Raw genomic sequence first — 21,231 nt, forward strand, 5'->3', positions numbered from 1 at the left:
AGTCCAGTGATAAATCCAGGCAACAGTCCAAAAGGAGGGGGTGGGTGAGATAACTTCAAGAACTTTATAGTAACTTGGAGGGAATTTTAGGCACAACTGAGGGAGAAAAAAAAAAACCCCCCCCCCCCCAAAAGGACATCTGTATGTGTAAGCAACAGTTACATGTACGCATGTCCTTAACAAAATTCTGGCCCGTGTGTTACATAAGGAATACTCAAACCTCCATTCCTTACTTCATTCCTTACAAGAACATGAGAGTCCATCAACCAGAAAGGGTGGCTCTAAAGGGCTTTTTCACACTTCTAACTAGGGTACATCTGAACACATGCTCAAACCAAGAATTTGTTTTCAAAATCTTTCACAACTATTTGCATTTCACTTCCTCCTCTCCCACCAATGTTCATCATTAAAGTGGGCGGGGGAGAGGTTTAGTTATTGATATTGTTAAAATCAATGGAAGCCCACACAGGATTTCTACAGAAATTCTTCAGAAATGCATAAAGCCTGACTGTCAACTTCCCTTTCAATTAACATCCTAGGCCTGATATTCAGTGCTTACCACTTCCCTATTTGTGCCATCACCCTGGTTCTCAATGGAAAGATCCCTGCCCCTTTTTAATTTCCCCATTCAGGATCTTCACAGGGGACATTTCTTTTGAAAATGACTCCGATTGCCACAACGCCCACTCCCATTTCCTCCCTGATAAAACTGCCTTTTTTCTTTAGTTTAGCTTATATGATCCATTTATTTAAACTCTGAGATTTCTTTTTCACAACTCTTTAAAGCAGGTCAATCTTACTCCTGTAAAGCTTCTACTAACATTGGCATATCCATCCATTATGAGCCTGCTGTCTGTCTAGCTGCATGAAGAGACACTCTGGTTTCAGCAACCAAAACGTTCTGTTTTTTCGATTTTCCATCTTTTTCCATTTCAGTGGCCGGTTTAATAGCATCATCCAGATGCTTAGGTTTTTGAAATCAAAGCTGACTGCACATCTCTTCAGTAAGAATTTTGTTAATTAATTAATCCCTAGCCATCATATATTTCATTCTGAACTGGTTTCAAGGAAAATTTTGCAGCGACTCTCCGAGGGTCCTTCCATATACTTGCAGTGATTCTGTGGACATTCTCTTATCATCATTAAAGAAAGCAGTTCAGACCTTTTCTGCATGGCCCATTGATTCAGCAGAAATTTGTAATGGTTTAATAATCAGTTGTTTATAATCCTGTCTTCAGTTTCTGCTGAGCCCACATTCACTTTCCCAGACTTCTCAATCAACAAGAGATTTAGGAATTATAATTTAAGACCTTCATGCTACCCATTTGATTCATCCTACCCATCCTACCCATCTGCTCCATCTCCTTTAGCTAATCATACCATTCTCAACTCTTCTCCACTGCAGTAATGCATCCATGCCAGTGGAGAAGTGAATATGTTAAAGGAGCTGAAACCTATCTCCAAAATAAGTCCAGAGCCTTGGATAGTTACTTTCAGTTCAGTCTAAAACCCAGAATGGATTCATTGACACAGAGACATGAGAGCCAATACCTACCACTGTTATGCTGTATGGTTCAGGATGTTAGTTATCCTAAATGAAGAAAGCATATCACCTCCTGAAAGCATTGTGCCTACCTCAGCACACATTTTTCTTATATCACAATTAAAAAAAGAAGTACTGTACTGTATGGAACATTTAACTTCAGCCTTATATTCTTCCTCACAGCATGTTGCAAGCTAATTAAAATTATCCCCAATTCTCCTTGGATCCCAGTGCAGCCACCATTACTCCAGTGGTTCCAGGTTCCTGAAAAAGTAATTAGTTCTGAACAACAGAAGAATATTAACAAAAATATAAAGAAAATGGACTAAATCCAAAGTTAGTTCCAACTATGGTAGACACACTGAAATTAGTCTAACTCATTTCAGTGGGTCTACTCTAACTACAATATTGGATTTAACTTAATTTTGGGACCATAATTTACATAATAAATTATTGGAAGTAAAACATATATCAATCACATCTGGATAAAAAATTCTTTCCAACATTCAAATAAATCTAATTTCAATTAAGCCATTAGCATCTATATCATAATATTATAGACTGAAAGTCTCAGGCTTGATTCACTTCCTCACCCACATCTTCTCTTCATATTCATTTAGCTTTGTGAGCCAGGGTTAGCTAAACGCATCATTGGGTTTCAAACATATGCTTCACTCTAATAAAAACCTTCTCTGCATGAGAGATGGTCTTTTGTTGGGGATTCCAAACAGCAGCTTCTAGAGAAGCTAGCAGGTTATGTGCTGTATTCTCCAGCCAGGAGTAGTGTTGCCATGTCTCTCACATCTCAGTGTCTGAGAGCAAGAAATATATTGTGAGGCAGAGCTTTGTGATGTCATGGGCTTGACAACTCTTAGCAGAAAGAGACTGATACCCAGACACTGCCTACAAATGGTTCCCAATGAAAAAAGGATAGAAATAAAAGTATAAATTCTCAAGGGAAATTGAGGGAAGGGATCATACAGGATAGTTGTTTTTCTTTGGATTAACATACACACACAAACCTCAACATTTTGAGCTGAGTGATTTGCAATAATTCAGCAGGCATGTCTCACAGAAACATAATTACCCCTTGCCATTATATATGGCAGACAGTAAATACTCTAAAGGCATCAGATCCCATTTAGATGCTAGTTAGGAAAATTTGCACACTTGCCTTCCATCTGGAGATGACACACAAAACGTGGAGACTCAGGGCCAGGCTCTGACATCTGACACCCCTATCACACAGAGAGCTACATTCCGTGAGGTTGTTGCTGTGTGTCTTCAAGTCATTTCTGACTTATGACAACCTAAGACAAAAGTATCACAGGGTGTTCTTGGCAAGATTTGTTCAAAGAGTCATTGCCTTTGCCTTCCTCTGAAATCAAGAGAGTGTGACTCGCCCAAAATCATCCAGTGATTTTCTATGGCCAAGCAGGGATTCAACCCTGGCCTCTAGAATACTAGTCCAATACTCAAACCACCACACCGCCTCTCTTTGTGACGTTACACAAATCTAAATAAGTAAAACAAGCAGGACTTGATAAGAAAGTATTACAGTGTGTGTGTGTGTGTGGGGGGTCATCTGTGTTCCAGGCCATGGCGGGAGGAGGGAATCTTCAACTTTGCAATCTAAAGAGTATAAAACATATTTTATATATGTTACATTTGTAAAGGGGTTTTATGAGGAATTTCTGCTAATGTGACATTGTACTACTAGTGGAACAGCTACTAAGGGGTTATTCACACAATAAAAATAATCCAGGAAGAATTTGGTAAGAATCTTTGTTGTTCATATGCATCCCGAATACACTCAATTAAATTGGGGGAGGGTGCCAAAAATCTCACTTACCTCGAGATAATTGATATTGGGCTTTTTCCTGAGTTTTTACAAAAGGTTTGTATTGTTGGCTGTGTGAACAATGATGTGAATAGACCCAAATAGACTCAGGATAAAAGTCTCCATGCCTTTAATGGGTTTTGAATGCATTCACTGTCAGGGAAGATGGGAGATGTAGCTCTTCACCTCTGGCTCTAACTCACCACCTTGTTATGCACCGGCGCTGACCAGTTTTGGCCAGTGGTTAATGCTTTTCTCCAAAGCAGCAGAGTTTCAGAGAATAGGCTGAAGACCCTGACAAACCCTCCAAGCCTTCTCACTCTTCTTCCTCAGATTTCTCCAGGATTCTGCTGGGCTCTTGTATCTTCACCCAAGACACCAGACAACTCAGTAGTCTTATATAAAAGATCTACTTTATTCTACTATATACAAATACTAATGCCCTCTCAAATCACAATCTCCAAACTACTCACAAAACTCCACAACTACCCACAAAATACATTGGGATTCATAACAATTATTATAGTCATAGTAAAACACCACCCACTTAGCCAGTTTCCACCCAGTGGGTGTGTACATCCATTTTCATTGGTTCTCATATTTCAACCCATAATTAATGATTTCATCATTTCACCTTGTCCACTTAACAATTCTCAGGTGTTTTCAATTATCCACTCTACATTTCTGTCCTTGGCATTTAGGACTTGCTAATTACATTAGCTTTTACACCTGTGTGGCTTCTTAATTGCTTTTGCTTAGTCATAGTGACTCTCACATACATGTTTTATTTCCATCACTGTATATCCCATGTTGCATTTTCCTTAACATTCACAGCCCATGCATCCACAGCCCATATGGTCAAGAAAGTGCCACCCTTTCCCCAGTGCAACAGGCACTGCTGGGGAGAAAACAGGAAAGAGAAAGGAGGGAGAGAAAAAGGGATGTCGACCCTTCTCCGTCTGGCTGAGGGGTGCCAGTGGGTGTGGGGACAAGGGAAGGGGTCTGCATGTGTGAGCAACAAAACTTGCAGAGGTGTGCAGCAGTATAGTTTCCAGAAAGTTGCAGTTCCATGGTGTGAATAACAAACCTGGAATGCATGAGTGAGGTTATTCATATCATTCCAGTAAAACAAATGACATGTGAATGAGGCCCAAGAAAAGTTAAAGAAGTAAGTGCAAAGGGAGGATTACTGCTGAATGATAAGAAAACAAAAATAGTGATTATGGAAAATCTATATAAAATTAACATACATAATGAGGAAATCGAAACAGTCAAAGATTTCCCATAACTCAGATAAATACTGACCAGAATGGAGACTGTATTCAAGAAATCAGAAGAAGACTATGGGGCTGTGCAGATCGGCCATTAAGGCTGGCCTGGGGGTGGAGTTGGGGCATGGGAGGGAGGGTTGGGTCAGGGTCTTGTGGGGCTTGTTGTTTTTATTGTTGTATATTGTATAAACTTTGCTGTTACCTGCCTTGATCCCCAAAACAGAAGAGGCGAGATATACATAAATAAATTATTATTATTATTATTATTATTATTATTATTGTTGTTGTTGTTGTTGTTGTTGTTGTTGTGTCCACATGACATACACCCCAACTCTGCCCCCAAGATGGTGTGATGCTGCGTGTGCTCCTCTGTCGCTGCGTTAACATGATGCAGTGCCAAAGGAGTGCCTTAAAGCCGTGGTGCCAGTAGCTATTGCGCCCTTTCCAGGGCACAAAAAGGAGCCACTTTTTGCAGCTCCTTTTTGTGCCACAGAAAGGCCAGATCAGGGCTACAGTGTGTGGTTGCCACAGCCCCAATCTGGCAAAGATGGAGGCGGCTGCAGGCCACCCCTGCAGGGGTGGTCTGCACAGCCCCTGTGAGCCTTATCACTCTAGATGAATCCCGCACAGAAACAGGATTTTAAAAGTATAAAAAACCCACAAATGCAAGAGGTTTTCCAGATGTTTTTGCACCAAAGAGTAATAATGTGAAAATAAAGTGAAAGAAATGTCAACAAAAATGACACCTTTTTTACTTTTGGAAGTTCCCAAAAGTAAAAAGCTGTCATTTTTGTTGAGCTTTCAATTAGCTTTATTTTCATGTTATTACTCTTTGGAAGAAACGTCGTCTGAAAAATATCCCATATTTGCAGTTTTTTTCTACTTTTAAATTCCATTTCTGCCTGGTATTCATCTAATATGATAAGGTCCTAAGAATGGGAAGGGCAGCTATGAAAGAACTGGTTAAAATCCTAAAGATCAACGATGTAATTCTGAACACGAAAGTGGGGATAGTCTAAGTCATTGTTCTCTCCATCACCATGTATAGGTTTGAAAGATGGTCAATAAAGAAAACCTATAGAAAGAAAGCTCATTTGAGATGTGGTGTTGAAGAAGAGTGCTGAAAATGGCCAGAAAGACAAACAAATGGGTCCTAGAACAGTTCAATCCAGAACTCTCCCTGAAAGCCAAGATGATAAAACTGAGGCTGTCATACTTTGGCCACACCATCAGAACACATGACTTATTAGAAAAGACTATACAGTAATGCTAGGAAAGGTAGAAAATAGAAAAAAGAGAGGCAGACTGCACTCCAGATGGCTGGACTGAATCCAGAAGGCCTGAATCTGCAGGACTGAAGCAGAGCAATGGAAAACAGTGGATCTTGAAGATGTCTTATTTATGGGGTCACCATGAATCAAGACTGACTTGAGGGTGGTTAACAAGGATTTCTGCTAAACTGAGGGGCCTGACAAAGATACTCCTCTCTTACTGTTGTTTTTAAAGATCCAAATTCAAGAAATGAGTCACAGGACAGGGACAATTTTGCACTTCCTGAGAGCAATAGAGATAAATTCTGCTTTCTTCAATGTTTACTTTAAAAATATTCATGCTTTGGGCTGAGTCAACTGTTTGCACAAACTACCCATTTCTAAGGAATTTGTGTTGCAGCAATTGTAAGCATGATGTAAATGGTAAGACTGTCCTTACTTATAGTGAAGCAGATTTTGGAAACAATTATGATAAAAGCATGAAATGTGCAGGGATAGCTCAGTCTATAGTCCTAAATATTTCAACATAATGAGGCCTTCATGGATACAAACCAAAATAGCACCAAATGCTTTATTTGCTGCTGAATTACCCTACTGTTAGTTGATGGTTGCAGTCAGTTCTTGTTGCAGAAAAAGCTGATGCAATAGAAGACAGATCAGAACTGTGGCATGAGGAGATTAAACTCTGATTTCCATGATGGTCTAGTTCGATGGCACTCCACCATCTCCACTGGTATCTGTTATTCTCAACTGGAGGACTCACAAAGCAGTCTAAATTTACAGCGCTTTATAAATAAAGGTTAATAATACAACTGGATTATTTCTGCAGTGTGTTTTGGAAATCCGGTCAAAAGGGGATCCAATGGAGATCTTGCTGAAAAGAATGTGACTGACCAGGTTGGAAAGGGAAAGGTGATATATAAACATAATGGCATGAAGCAAAAAGAAACCAAACTGTGTGGCCCAAGTCATTATGCTGCAATTTTAAGTTTTCTCAGGAGGACTGATTTACTGAGAAAAAGCCAGGGGAAAGAGGTCTACATGTCATATTTCCTTAAGTTCCTCAAATATGGGGTCATAATATAAATCCATCAAAAGGAAAGATTTGGCAGAAGAGCATGATGGTTCGAGTTGGTGCTTATGAGAGACAGGAAGATGACACAGATGAAGAGGCTGGAACAGCTGCAGCACAAAGAATGTTAGGTAAGTACAGTACTGGCTATAGAATCAGTTTGATCTTTCAAGACATTCTATGTGTTTGTTTTTTAAACAGTGGGGCTGGTCTGCATCAAATCCAAAAGTTACCTTCCTATCTGAGCAGGACTGTTGCTATAGAGAGGGGGCTTTATAACCCAAATAAGTATTCTGTCATTCTGCCCCGCTCCTGCTGCAAATGTTTCATCAGTCTCCAAATTTCTAGCCTTGCAGAGTGAGAAACTGAAAATGATTCACACCAAGACTGCATCCGCAGTTTGATACCACTTTAATTGCCACGACTCAGTGCTATGGAATTCTGGAAACTCTAGTTTGTTGTTGCACCAAAGCTCTTTGACAGAGAAAGCGAAATGTCTCACATAACTACAATTCCCAGAATGTCATAGTATTGAGACACAGTATTTAAAGTGGTGTCAAACTGGATGATTGCTGAAGTGTGGATGCAGCCCAAGACTATTTATCCCTTGGGCACTTTGCTTGTCCCTTTTCTTTAGGTGCCTAAATTGTATTTTTAAAGGCTAAACTGAAGTTTGTGCTAGAAATTGGTGACTGGAAGAAAGTGCCAAAGGGGGGGGGGGCAGAACTTTTATGTGGGGGTGTGCAATGCCCTCATCCCTCCCTACCCACATTGCTACAGCCCTGCAATCTGGGACTGAGAAATTAAAAGAAATGGTTGTGCAACCTTGCAGCCAAAGCTAGTTGTGCAATTGATAATTGATAGCTCACCAAGTAACCTTCCCTTCCCAACATGTCACAGAGCAATGTGACATTTCGGACATTTTAATAATGTTCCCTTTTAAGATAGATAGATAGATAGATAGATTTCTCATATTAATAATATGACAAATAAACCGATAAAGGTATAATTCTTCATATGGCCAGATCTGAAACTCTGAAGGAAGAATTGATGGCAAAGTCAGTATTTGATTTATTTGTCACAGGGCTGGAAGGAAACAAACCTCAAACCTGTGGTTTAGGGACTACCTGAAATTTATTTTTTTAAATATATATTTTCTGTTATCTTAGGAATGTAATGAATGTTCAGACTTTCTCTCTTCCTCAGTGATGAAGAAGAAGGTCAATCCCTGTGAGGGTGTTTTGTTTGTTTGTGAAAATTTTGTTTCTGCCAAAGCATTGTTATGCAAAAATCCTGGTTTTTGTGGGCAAAAGACAAGGGGTTTTGCACAGAAAATTTGTGTTGTGTGCAAAATACATTGTTTCTGTACACCCCCCACACACACACACACAAAGTTATTTGGCACAACCACTCCAACTTTTGCATTTTTCACCAAAAATGCAGGGGGGGAAATGCAGAAAAACACTTCTCACCTCATTTCGTAGTGAGAAAACTTTCGAATCTATTTGTTGTCACAAGTTTAAACAAAATAAGTGAAGATTTATATCCCTAATGTCTGGCTGCTGCCACAGTTCAGAATTAATGCAGTGTGACACCACTTTAACTGCCATGGCTCCATTCTATGGAATAATGGGATTTGTGGTTTGTTGTGGCACCAGAGCTCTCTGACAGAGAAAGCTAAATATCACATAAAACTACAAAATCCAGGATTCCATGGCACTGAGCCATGGCAGTTAAAGCAGTGTCAAACTGCATTATTTCTGCAGTGCAGAATAGGTCACAACCAAATTAAACGTATATTCAGCATGTCCTAAGGGTGGTCCACTATTAGTTATCAATTTAAGAGGTATACAGTGTCTTACAAAAAATATTTTACAAAGTATAGTAAACTCAGAAAATAGTGAGGAATAATTTGTTTTCAGGACATGACTACATTAAAAAAAATCAGGCTATACTTTTGACCATGCTCTCCATTATTTTACCATCCCAAGTCACTGGCAGTCTTCTACTACCCTTTTGATGTTTTAAATATTGCACAAAATGTATACTTTATCTATCAATTCAAGTAAAGAAGTTTAAATTCTTTTGTGATTTACATTAAAATTCTAAGCCAGAAAAAAAAAGGGATCATAATCCTCATGTTGATCTTCTGAGCCAGGAAATACAGTAATCTATCCTTATCTATAGTTTCTCTTTGGGCCTGAGCAGACAGGATGAGTCAGTGCTATCCTGGCCCCAGTGCTCACCTGGGTTAGTCCCTGGGTCAGCATTGGGACAGGTGAGTGTTCACACAACCATCCCTTCACTGATTCAGGACTATCACACCATCTGACAAGCCCCCGCTTGCCCCATTGATGTGGAAATGTATGTGAAAACCCCGGTCTTGCCATGGAGTTTCTTAGAAATCTCATGAAAAACTGGGTCTATTTTACCCTGCAGTAAAGGCTCTTTACCCCATGATCAGACTGGATCACCCAGATCTCTGTCTGCACAGGCAGGATAAGGCTCAGTCCTACCACAGGGCATTCACTCTGCATAATCTGCATTAAATGATGCAAGGCCAGGGAGAACCATTTGGCTAGTGCGAACAACCCCTTTTTGCAGTTTCAGTTACCCATGATCAGCCATGGACCGAAAATGTAATGCAGTTTTCCAGCCCCCATCCATGGTTTTGCTCTTCGCAGTTTCACTTAACCTGAGTCAATCGTAGTTGGTAAACATTACAGGTATAGGGTTCAGTACTTTCTGTTATTTCAGGAATCTAGTGGGAAGCTTGGAAAGTACCCTGCAGATAAAAGGGGACTACTGTCGTAAATTTGGTGAAAGCAGAGGCAAGCAGTTATGCCTGCTTGAATTTTGTCTTTAGCATCATTTTCCTTTGCTTCATCCTTTACAGTCTTTGTTACATGCCTCTAAGTTTTACCCTCGACATATCCACAGGTTATATCAAAATCCATAATTTTGGTCCCAAAACCTGCTCTTGACCTATACATGAGTGTATACAGTAAATCCTGATCCTTCCTACCTGTGCAGTTGAGTTGCCTGATGCTACTAAAAGGTCTACAATGTATATCATTGCATCATAGTTTTATGCCCATTTAAGAGAAGGATTAGTTTACCATCTGGGTGTACAGTACTGGCTAGCTACACTTTCCATAAGGTTATATTAAACTCTTCCACTGTCCTAGCTTGCTGGAGGTATTTTCTGTCCAAGATTCCACCTTCTCTTTCTTCTTTCTTTTGATAGCCAGATATATACGTCAATGGCAGTGGAAATCCTCCTACCTGGTTTACCTGCTGCTGGCAGTCGCTTATCTTCTGATCATTATATTGTTTGGGATTGTGGCTTCTAAAGGTAATGAAATTAATTTGAATCCAAACTTCAGTACTATCATAAAGACAGAATTTGGGAGAGATATTTCTCCCTCTCATTCTTATTTAAAAGTTCTCAGGCACTTCAAAAGTCACATTGACAGGAGATATGTTTTATTAGGTGGGTTAAAAGAGTCTTTGGCTGTATCAACAATGAAGAAATAATCCAGTTTGACATCACTTTAACTGCCATGGTCCAATGCTATGGAAGTCTAGCTACTGTAGGTTTGTGAGACATTTAGCCTTCTCTCTCAGAGAACTCTGATGCCACTATAATTCCCAGAATTGCATACCATTGAGCCATGGCAGTTAAAATGGTGTCAAACTGAAATATTTCTTCAGTAACACTAGGCAGCCTATATTGCACTGAACATAACCTTTTCTGCAGCATGCAAAGTCTTCTCCAATGCTGATTTCTCTGATTTCTCCAGATTCAAAAGATGATTTGCATAGGATGGTCCCCTTCTCCCATCACCACCATCATCATAATCATCTTTATGTAAGTAAAATTAGACATCACAGGTCCAAAACACACTGCAGAAATAACTGAGTTTGAGACCCCTTTAACTGCCCTGGCTCAGCACGAGGGAATCCTGGAAAATGTAGTTTATTGTGGTACCAGAGCCTTCTGATAGAGATGGGTAAATATCTCACAAAATTACAGTTCCCAGAATTTCCTACCACTGAGCCAGGGCAGTTAAAGTGGTCTCAAACTGGATTATTTTTGCAATGTGTTTTGGACCTGAGTGGACCTGTAATGTCTGAAAGCATTTAGCAGATGACATTTAGGGGTCATTCCCAGTTGGGGTATAATCTGCGTTCCAATCGGGCTCCACTCCACTTTCTAAGGGATTTCCAAAAGGTTCCTCATTCTCACTATGAAAAAGGACCTTTTGTGGAATCGCTTTTTTTTGCTGGGAACTCTTGTCGTTCCCATTAGATGGAGCCGTGGGAAGGCAGCTCTCTTTTTCTCTTCTTTCCCTTCCCTCACCTCTCCCCCTTCCTTCCTTCTTTCCTTCCTTCACTTCCCTCACCTCTCCCCCTTCCTTCCTTCCTTCCTTCCTTCCTTCCTTCTCCCTCTCCCCATCCTGATTACCTTCTCTCGTTCCTTCCCGCTGCTGCCACTTCTCTAGAGCTGACAGGGCTTCTGGCACTGCTGCTGCACTGCCACCGCCGCCTGTCCGGTGCTGGCCAGTGTGCCACAAGCCCCACAAGTTCTGGAAAAGTGGCAGTGGCGTGGCAGCAGCACCACAACCCCTGCCAGCTCTGGAGAAGCGGCAGTGGTGTGGCAGCAGTGCCAGAAGTCCCACCAGCTCCAGAGAAGCAGCGGTGGTGGGAAGGAAAGAGAGAAGGTAAGCAGAAGGAAGGAAGGAAGGAAGGGGGGAGGGAAGGAAGGAGGAGAGGGGGGAAGGAAGAGAGAACTGCTGCAGGGCAAGGGCGGGGGACCCAGGAGGAGAGAGGAGGAGGAGAGCAAGAAATAATTGTTTTTAAAAAACTAATAGAAATAATCGAAAAATCGATTTATTGCTAAAGTAAGTAATTGTTTTAGCAATATGTTGATTTTTTGATTATTTCTATTGCAAAAAAAAAAAAAAGAATCGATACTGATCTGTCGTTTCCACTTATTGGGCATGCTTCAGAATCAATTCTCTCCCCCCCCCCCAAAAAAAACCCCTCTACTTCCAAAGTAGTGTCAGGAAACCCGGTTTTGGGTTTGCCCCACTTCTTTCCCCCTGGAGTTGATCCAATGAGGATCAGAAGCGGTTTCAAATGGGAACGAGGGTCGTTTGCCCCAAATCCACTTCAAAGCAAACTGCAGTGGGAATGACCCCATAGTAACTAACACTCAATATTTGACACTTGATAGTATTTGGCAGTGCTGAGAGATGAATTTTTAATTTCAGCACTAAATTCCTGATATTTCACATACCACAATCGCTTTTCTCCTTTTAAAATTTTCAGCATCTTATTCAGATTTGAACAAAGAACCGCTAAAACCAGAGGCTCAACAGGATCGTGAAAGTGAGTCCTTCCATATTCTCCTGAAGTGTCACCAAGTCTTTCCAACTTTCTTATGCTTGACATGAAGGGGAGACAGTCTAAGAGTTCAGACCATGAAGCCTAGGAGAAAACGGAGGGGTGGATACATGGCAGTTGTTTTTATTTCATGAGCTTTCAAACTTCTCCTAACTGATCCCTTGTCCAGGATTGTTGCCCATATGTTTTCAAGATGCATAATGCCTGCTTGCTTCTCCATCAGTTAGTGCACGTGGGAGAGAAGATGCTGCAGTAGTTTTGTCATTAGAATGCTGGAAGGGAGGTTTGAGTGTGAGCCCTGTGAAACATAGGGGCAGTACAGATGGACAGCTCTGTGCCATCTGTTTTTGCCCCATGTCTGTGCTGCAGCATCCCCATGCTGCAGCACAGACGCACCACAAAAAAAAGCCACCTTGAGCGGCTTCTTTGTTACGATGCCGGAAGCAGGAAGGGGCGCCACCATGACGCCACTTCCTGCCAGCGACATCTGGTCGCTATACAGCAGCAGCATCATGGCAACTCCCCAATGAATGGGAGGCCACCATGATGCCGGCATCTGTACATATTAGGGTTCGGAAGTGTGAGGTTGCTGCGCACTGCCAAACCCTAAAATCACTGCCGTCACGCCACAAAGCGCCCATGTGTACCAGGCAATAGCCTCTTCCTCCTGTAATTCCTTTCTCTTAGGGCACTTTCACACCACACATTTATAGTGTTATAATGCCACTTGAACTGCTATGGCTGTATTCTATGGAAATGTTTTTGACAATTCTGGCTCCCTCGGCTTAGTAACAGAGATGAGCAACCCCTCTTACAGCTGGACACAACAACTTTGTCAAAGGGGAAAGCTTTACCTTTAAATTATACAGTGCGCCTTTCCCTTACGCGCCTTTCCCTATTCTAGACCCCAGCCCAGCCCTGCTTAAGGGAAAGTCCATGAATGCTCAAGCCCCGTTGAAAACAATGTGGCTCGTGCACATGGTGTGGTACGGTGTGGGTGCCATGGGCATACATGCCATTACCTTTTCTGGTGCGCGGCTTTCAATATACAGTGGTGCCTCGGGTTACGAAATTAATTCGTTCCGCGGCTAATTTCGTAACCCGAAAAGCCTTCGTAAGCCGAAAACCCATAGGCGCTAATGGGGGAAAAAGCCGCGGCTCCGCCGCGGCTCCATTTAAAACAGCGCCGGAGTTTTTTCGTAACCCGAAAAAACTTTCGTAACCCGAAACAATAAATCCCTATGGGATTTATTCGTATCCCGAAAAATTCGTAAGCTGGGTATTTCGTATCCCGAGGTACCACTGTAAGCTGAAGGCCATGTATAGTGCACCCACGTATTTCACAGGCACACTGTACTTAAGAATATGCATAAATCATACCACGCAAACACCTCCATTCAGCTGCTGGGAGCCTCAAAGAGCTCATAGAATCATAGAGTTAGAAGAGACCTTAAGGGCCATTGAGTCCAACTCCCTGCCATGCAAGAATACACAATCAAAGATAGCAACAGAGGGAACCCAAGATACACAACACCTCAGGCCTGCAGATCCATGCTGAAGCAACCTTATGTCCATACTTTTAAGTGCTTGTATAGGTTTTATTGGTCTCTCTCATAATGACTTGGCAATTGCCTACATTGGGGATGGACCATGTGATTGGAATCAGGCCAGTCCAAGGCCATCAATCAAGTGGTTATCTCCACAGGTCCCAGCCATGGGCCTAGCCCTACTCCAAGGCCATTTATCAAGCTGCTAGCTCTGTACAAGTGTTTAAGGGTCCTCCCTAAGCTGTTCCAGATGCATGTTATCCTTTAGAAACATTTAGGTTGGTAAATATACAAAATACATGATTTAGCAAAATCAAAGCAAGCTCTTCTTCAAAGAAGTGAAGAAGGACCCATTTTGGTGGCATAGTGGAGCAACCGTGGTAGGCCACCACACCTCCTTGATACAATGCATCTTTCAATGGTTTCCTATACATTTTGCAACCCTGTTTACCCTCTCTGTGGGGCTTGAGTAGGCATCCTAGATCCCCCCCAAAGATATTGGGCTATAAATTCCATCAGACGCAGCCTGTTTGGCTAGTGAATCAGGAGGATGGAAGTTGTGTCTCAAATCCTTTTTTTCTGTCTTCTGTTTCTGGTGGCTCCTCTATGCCACCAGAAACAGCAAATCACCTTTTAAATAGGTTGCACTGGTTCACGTTAAAAACAAACCAATGGGTTTTTCAAAACCAGACGTGGGCTTTCAGCCACTCTTCTAATTTTGTGGCAGTCCATGTAGCATTTAGAGGATCCCAGAAGCAGTCAAATGGCCCTTGGACCCACTTCAGTTGCCCAGCTCTGCTCTAGACTCCTATGACACTGTGTCCTATGACACAGGGCATCCTTCATAGATAATCTTTCTGTTCTCTTTCATGCATCTGTGAAGTGACTTTCAAATCTCTGAGGCATGACTGTCTCTCTTTTCTTTACTCAGTGGCCTCCTGTGGTCCTGACAACACACAGTGGGTGAGATTCCATGGAAAGTGTTACTATTTCTCCCCAGAGAAAGCCACCTGGATGATTGCCAAAAAGAAATGTGAGGCAAAACAATCACAACTTGTCATCATAAAGAGTATGGCTGAACAGGTAAAGAGAACCTCACCTCCTCTGGAGCACCTTTCCCAACATGGTGCCCTTCAAATGTGTTGGACTACAATGGCCATTTTACCTTTTGGGCATAACTGTGCAGGGAATCCAACTCATGGAGAAGATCAATCAGAAAATTGCATGGCACAAAGCACACCTGATCCCAAAAGAGGCCTAGAAAAGGGAGGTGCCATCTTGAAAAGATCACTGGATTTTCCTGCCATTCAGATTATAAATTTAGTGGGGCACCAGAGCTCTCTGACAGAGAAGACTAAATATCTAAAAAAAAACCTACAAATCCCAGAATTCCATAGCATTGAGTGATGACAGTTAAAGTGCTATCAAACTGCTTTATTTTTTTTAATTGTGGCAACAACCTTAGGTATCTACTGTAAGATTAAATAGACTAAGAGTATCTACTATAAGAGTAGCTAAGGTTACCTGGATTTGTTTCTGTTCCTCTTCTGAGGTGCTGATGCAAAATAATTTTGGCTTCTCATAGTTTATTTTCAGTCCAAAATGTTCATAGAAATCCTTCAAAAAATTTAAAGCTTTAAAATACTATTTTGGACATGGGGGGGGGAGAGAACTAGAAGGCATCAGCAGCAAAAAGACTAATCTTGTGTTCTTTGTTTTGTTTTGTTTTGTTTTTTATCATCACACCTTTATTGTCTGAATCTCTGCAGATTAGTTTGACTCAAGTTTCCAATGCTAGAGCAAATAAATAAATAAATAAATAAAACTTTTACAGTATTTATATCCCGCTCTTCTGTAGCAAGACAATCAGACTGGCTCACACTAAAATGTCCACATACAATATAATACATAAAATTACAATATCCTCCCCCCCTTAAAAAGAATTAAATATATTACAATTAAAAGAGTTTTAAAATCAATTTATAATAAAGATAACATAGGCAGGGTGGTAGTAAATATATGGTGTGAGGGGGTGATCAATCTGTGGACGGGGAATTTATTTGGGAAAGGCCTGCTGGAAGAAGTCCATCTTGACTGCTTTCTTAAAAGCATCTAAGCTGGTAATTTGACAGATCTCATCCGGCAGGCCGTTCCATAGCCTGGGAGTAGTTGCAGAAAAGGTCTTCTGGGAGATTGCAGTTAATCTGGGCTTTAAAGGCTGCAATAAATTCCTCCCAGAGGACCGGAGTGTGCGGAGTGGATTGTATGGAAGTAGGCGATCCCTTAAGTAGGTTGGACCCAAGCCATGAAGGGCTTTAAAGGTAATAACCAACACCTTGTACTGCTCCTGGAAACTAATAGGCAGCCAGTGGAGTGACTTTAGGTGTTAGGTGTTATCTGGTCACTCCTAGATTTTCCGGTGACTAACCTGCCTGCCATGTTTTGTACTAATTGGAGTTTCCGGACTTGGTATAAACGTAGCCCCATGTAGAGCGCATTACAGAAATAACAGATGTGAAAGGAGGCATCCCTGTCTGGTACCATGGGACAGTGAAAATCTTTGAGAATCAATACCATTGATAACAGCAAATGAACCTCTGTAGAGTTTCTGAAGTTTATTGACAAACTCTTGCCTCATGTTCATGATCCAAGAACCGCAAAAATATACTGCCAATCCAGACAATTGATAGCTTTAACTGCAAAGCAAATAGAGTGTTATTCTTTTTTGTAAAATGTATTTGAAGCTTGACTGAGAGCATCAACCAAGTTTCTTCTAGGGATAAAATCAAATTGATCATGATTTATAAACTGATTTATAAAAACATTTTTATAGTAAAATGTATAGTATAGCTGTAAAAATGTTATGGTTTATGTTTAACACTGTACAGTTGGCTCTCCATATCCACAGATTCTTTATCCATTAATTCAACCATACATGACTTGAAATATATATATATATAAAATCACAAAAAGCAGACTTTGATTTTACTATTTTATATAAGGCACACCACTTTACTACATCACTGTATTTAATGGGATTTAAGCATCCACAAATTTTGGTATCTACAGGGAGTCCTGGAACCAAACTCCAAGGGCTGAATACCAAATAGATACCAAGGGCCACTGAAATTGGTCTGTAAGCTATTTCTAAGTTTATACTATCCTTAAATATGGGTATAGTTACGATCTGAACAAACTTGCAAAATGCTGGGATTGTACCTCCCTCAAACATCCCATGGGATTGTATTATGTTAACAGTTGTTGTTTACTCTTGTAGAATTTCCTTCAGAATCGGACCAACAACCAACGTTACTGGATAGGACTCAGCAATAAGAATGTCGAAGGGGAGTGGAAATGGCTGGATGGGAGTGACAGCACAAGTGGCTTCACGTGAGTATCAAACAGCCCTGGTTGATCTTCCACTCCTCTCAAATGTGTTTGAAAGAAATGGGTGCAGAGGAATACATTGTCTTCTCATTTGATTTCATTGTTGTCCTGCACCTCGAAGTTGACTGGGACTTATGGTTATCCTACCATAGGGTTTTCCTAGGAGGATTATTCAGCGGAGTTTACCACTGACTTCCTTTGAGGTTGAGATAGTATAATTTTCCCAAGATCACCCAGTGACTTTCCATACCTGAACAGGGATTTGAACCCTGGTTTCTAGAGTTCTAGGGCTCATCTACATTTGCCAGAATGCTCTGGCTTCTTCCACCTGAATTGTCCATCACCTGCTGCATCAAGACACAGCAGTGACAAGTGTCTGCTATCCCTACTAGCCGGCCAGCAGTGCCACTGCTGGTGTGGGTCAGTCTGAGATCAGAATGAGACTGGACACCTCGTTCTAACCTCAGAGCAACTCAGCAGAGATGTTCACAGGGACCTCGTGGAAAGACAACCATCCATCATCACTGCATTTTGTTTTGAGTTTTCTAGAAAACCTGGAGCAAAAGGTAAGCCTTTTTAATGTGGGGCAAGGGACAGAAACTCTGAATTGGTCCAGCCATTGTGTAAACAGACTGGACCCAATTCAGGGTTTTGGGGGTTGCATAATGTGAACAGCACATAGCCAGCCCAGGGGAGAATTCAAAGCATATAAGTAATGTAGACAAGCTCCTAGTCCAACACTCAAACCATGATACCATACTGCCTTTCTTCTAACTTTTTTGATGTTCTCTTCCTTAAAGTCATTTCTTACTCATGGTAGCCCTAAAACAAACCTTTCACAGGATTTTCTTGGCATGATTTGTTCAGGGGGCATTTGCCTTCCTCTACCCAAGGTCACCTAATGGGCTTCTATGACCAAGCAAAATTCAAATCCTCATCTCCAAATTTGAATCCAATCCTCAAATTACTACATCACGCTGCCTCTTTTACATATTACCAGTGGAAGTTCTAAAAATTCTGTCCCAAAATTGGGATGTTGTGGTGTGCATCTATCCCAAGAAGATTCAAATGGGAAGGTGTAACTGAAGGTCTCTCAAATATCATGTCATCAAAAACTTCATTCTAAAGTGTCAAATATCTAATTATCTTTAGCACATCTCTTAGCCGAACTATCCTATTTTTTACCGCTTCTTTTTTGTTTCATCAGATCATGCACAGCTACCCCAATCCAGATTAGGACCATGCAGTAAGGGTTAACTTTCCCCGCACTATGATTGTCCAGTCCTATATTTAGCCGCTTTGAGGGAAACGGGTGCTTTTTGGGAGATGATTTTCAGCAGAAACACAACCTATGGGAAGGATCTATCCATGTGTCTCCTTTTCCTAAATTCTCCGTGAAACAGTCCAAATATATTTCCCCCTGCACCTTATAGCAGAAAAGAGGTAGTTGAAAGCCATCACACAGCAAAAAAGTTTTTAGAACCCCCCCACACACACACACACAGTCTTGCACAATGACCCTTATCTATATCTCCAGCAGCAGCTTTACCACTGTTTTTTGACCGAAGATATGGAGAGGCAAGTTTTCTAAAGTCTGGATATGCTGATTGTTTCTAAAAGTATTTTGCTTCAACTACAGCTACTGGGCACCAGGGAAGCCCAACAACAGTGAATCCGGTGAGGACTGTGCACATCTGTGGAACAATGGGAAATGGAATGATGTCTACTGCACCTATCCATGCAACTACATCTGTGAGCAGCCTGTGCCAAACCCAAGGACCTAAGCATCTCCAAAATGCCCCCATGCACAGAGAAAGTGTTGGCCTAATTGCCTGCTTCTACAGACTTTATTCTAATGCAGAGGCACGGAAAGTGTGGTCTTGCGTGGTTGGACTGCAGCTTCCAGCAGTCCTGGTCAGAGTAATCAATGGTGAGGAATGCTGGGAGCTGCAGTATAACCACTGATTATGCTGACCAAGACTGTTGAGAGCTGCAGTTAGACAACATCTGGAAAAGCACATTTTGTTCACCCCACAACATGGACACACAGGAATAGTGATATCCTTTTCATATGCCAAGCACCTGAATCCCAAAGAGGTCCTTTAACTACAACTCTTAAAGACTTTAATTTTAAACTGATTTGGCTGGATTTTTTTGGTAAACCATGGCTGATTGTGAACATCCTTCCTGCTGTTTATAAAGATTTCCAGTCTTGAATTTATTTTTGCTCATACTGCTGCTAACTCAAATGGTGTGTAGGCTGCCTTTTTGTATACTTTGAGAATTGGCTTGAAAAGTAAATAAAGCCAGTTTTCTTCTTAATTGTTTTCACTTTCTCATTTTAAAAGGCTCACTGTGGGCTCATGCACACATATAGGCTAGGCAAGTATTTGTTAAAGACTGGGAAAGTCCATTAACTAAGCAGTGCATATTCATATATGCAGAGGCTGGTGCTTTGAACAATCAACTAAAGATAATAATCTGCGAACTTCATATTTTGTGTGAGGCAAAAATGAGTGTAGACTACCTTTCCTGTACAGCTAACAATGATATGAAGTTGGGTGTTTGTGTGTGAAATCAAGCCAGGAAATATCAGTTAAGGAAGCAACATGGCCAACAGTACCAAGAGTGAACACACTAGGGAGGGAACACTTACTGCCTGTGTCTACCTGTATTGCCCTTTAGTGGCTGACAATGAGTTGTGCAAATGTGGTTGCACCTTTCTTCACTTCCACCAATGTATACCATACCTAGAAATATACTGCCATGAAACATAAGGCCTATGGTAATTATTTCTGCTAATATCTGAATAAATAGGTTTAATGCAAATCAACATGAACACTTGGGGCGAACTGTGCAAATGCTAAAAAGAGAAACAAGAGATGCTACAGAAGAGATCCAGAAATCAGGTGGTAGTTAAACCTCTGTGGATTTCAGTATGCTCCAGTGGAATCCTTTTAGTTAATAGCCCTTGTAGATATACTGTAATAATACGAATTTTTGTAGCCCTCACAACACTACAGAATGCTTTATTTGATTTTATATGGTTTATGGGTTTAATTTTGAGTTCTCTCTTTTCTGCAAATGTTACTTGATATTTATGACAAAAATCTAATTGTTAGGTCTGACAAGAGTAGACACGCTGAAGTGATGGAACTTGCATTAAGTGTTGATTTCCTATGTTCCCATTAGTTCAATGGGTCTATTCCAGTTGGAACTAGTTGGATACTTAGGCTTATTATGCCTTATATATAATGTTTTTACAATTGGCCCTCCATATCCATGGATTCTTTATTTGCAGATTCAACTATCTACAGCTTGAAAATATTCCGAAAATATACTCATTCCAAAACACAAACCTTAATTTTTGCCATTTTATATAAGAGACACCATTTTACTGCACCACTGTATTTACTACGACTTGAGCATCTATGAATTTTAGTATTGAATATTGTATATTTATGTTACTGTTGTTTTAATTTTCTTTTACCTGTAAAAATTTGTCATCATCTATTTAAATGTATCAGAGTTATGATTATTATAAGAAGGTTTTACGTTTATGACTTGATTTCATTAGCAGTGCTAATAGGACATGGCCTGATTTTTAAAGTGAAGCTGAGATCAGCACATCAGTCAGATAGCATTTAAATCTGTACTTGCAACAAATTGCTGAACAGGATCTTTTGAGGAAGGTTGACTGGGGCAGGTATTAAAATGATTTCTGAAATGCCAAAATTGAAATATTGCTTTGAAATTTGAGTGATTTATTTAACAGATTATATCCTGCCTTAATATTCTATTCTGGTTTTTTTATCACATCGTCATATCACTCCAGCATTTACCATTCATTGATAGATTTATCTTATATATAGAAGAAATAAAATGTAATGT

The 21,231-nt window shown here is 40.8% G+C and overlaps 1 protein-coding gene across 1 annotated transcript; it reads left to right on the forward strand.

Annotated features, from left to right (window-relative positions):
* Positions 1-6,767: 6,767 nt before the first annotated feature.
* LOC121922883 (hepatic lectin-like) lies at positions 6,768-20,665 on the forward strand. Its single transcript, XM_042452810.1, has 6 exons — positions 6,768-7,128; positions 10,245-10,352; positions 12,332-12,391; positions 14,885-15,036; positions 17,231-17,343; positions 18,980-20,665. The coding sequence occupies exons 1-6, from the start codon at positions 7,044-7,046 to the stop codon at positions 19,122-19,124; spliced, it is 663 nt and encodes a 220-aa protein (XP_042308744.1). The 5' UTR covers positions 6,768-7,043; the 3' UTR covers positions 19,125-20,665.
* Positions 20,666-21,231: the final 566 nt, after the last annotated feature.

The sequence above is a fragment of the Sceloporus undulatus genome, chromosome 2 (genome assembly GCF_019175285.1).
Source record: "Sceloporus undulatus isolate JIND9_A2432 ecotype Alabama chromosome 2, SceUnd_v1.1, whole genome shotgun sequence".
In the NCBI taxonomy this organism is placed as follows: domain Eukaryota; kingdom Metazoa; phylum Chordata; class Lepidosauria; order Squamata; family Phrynosomatidae; genus Sceloporus; species Sceloporus undulatus.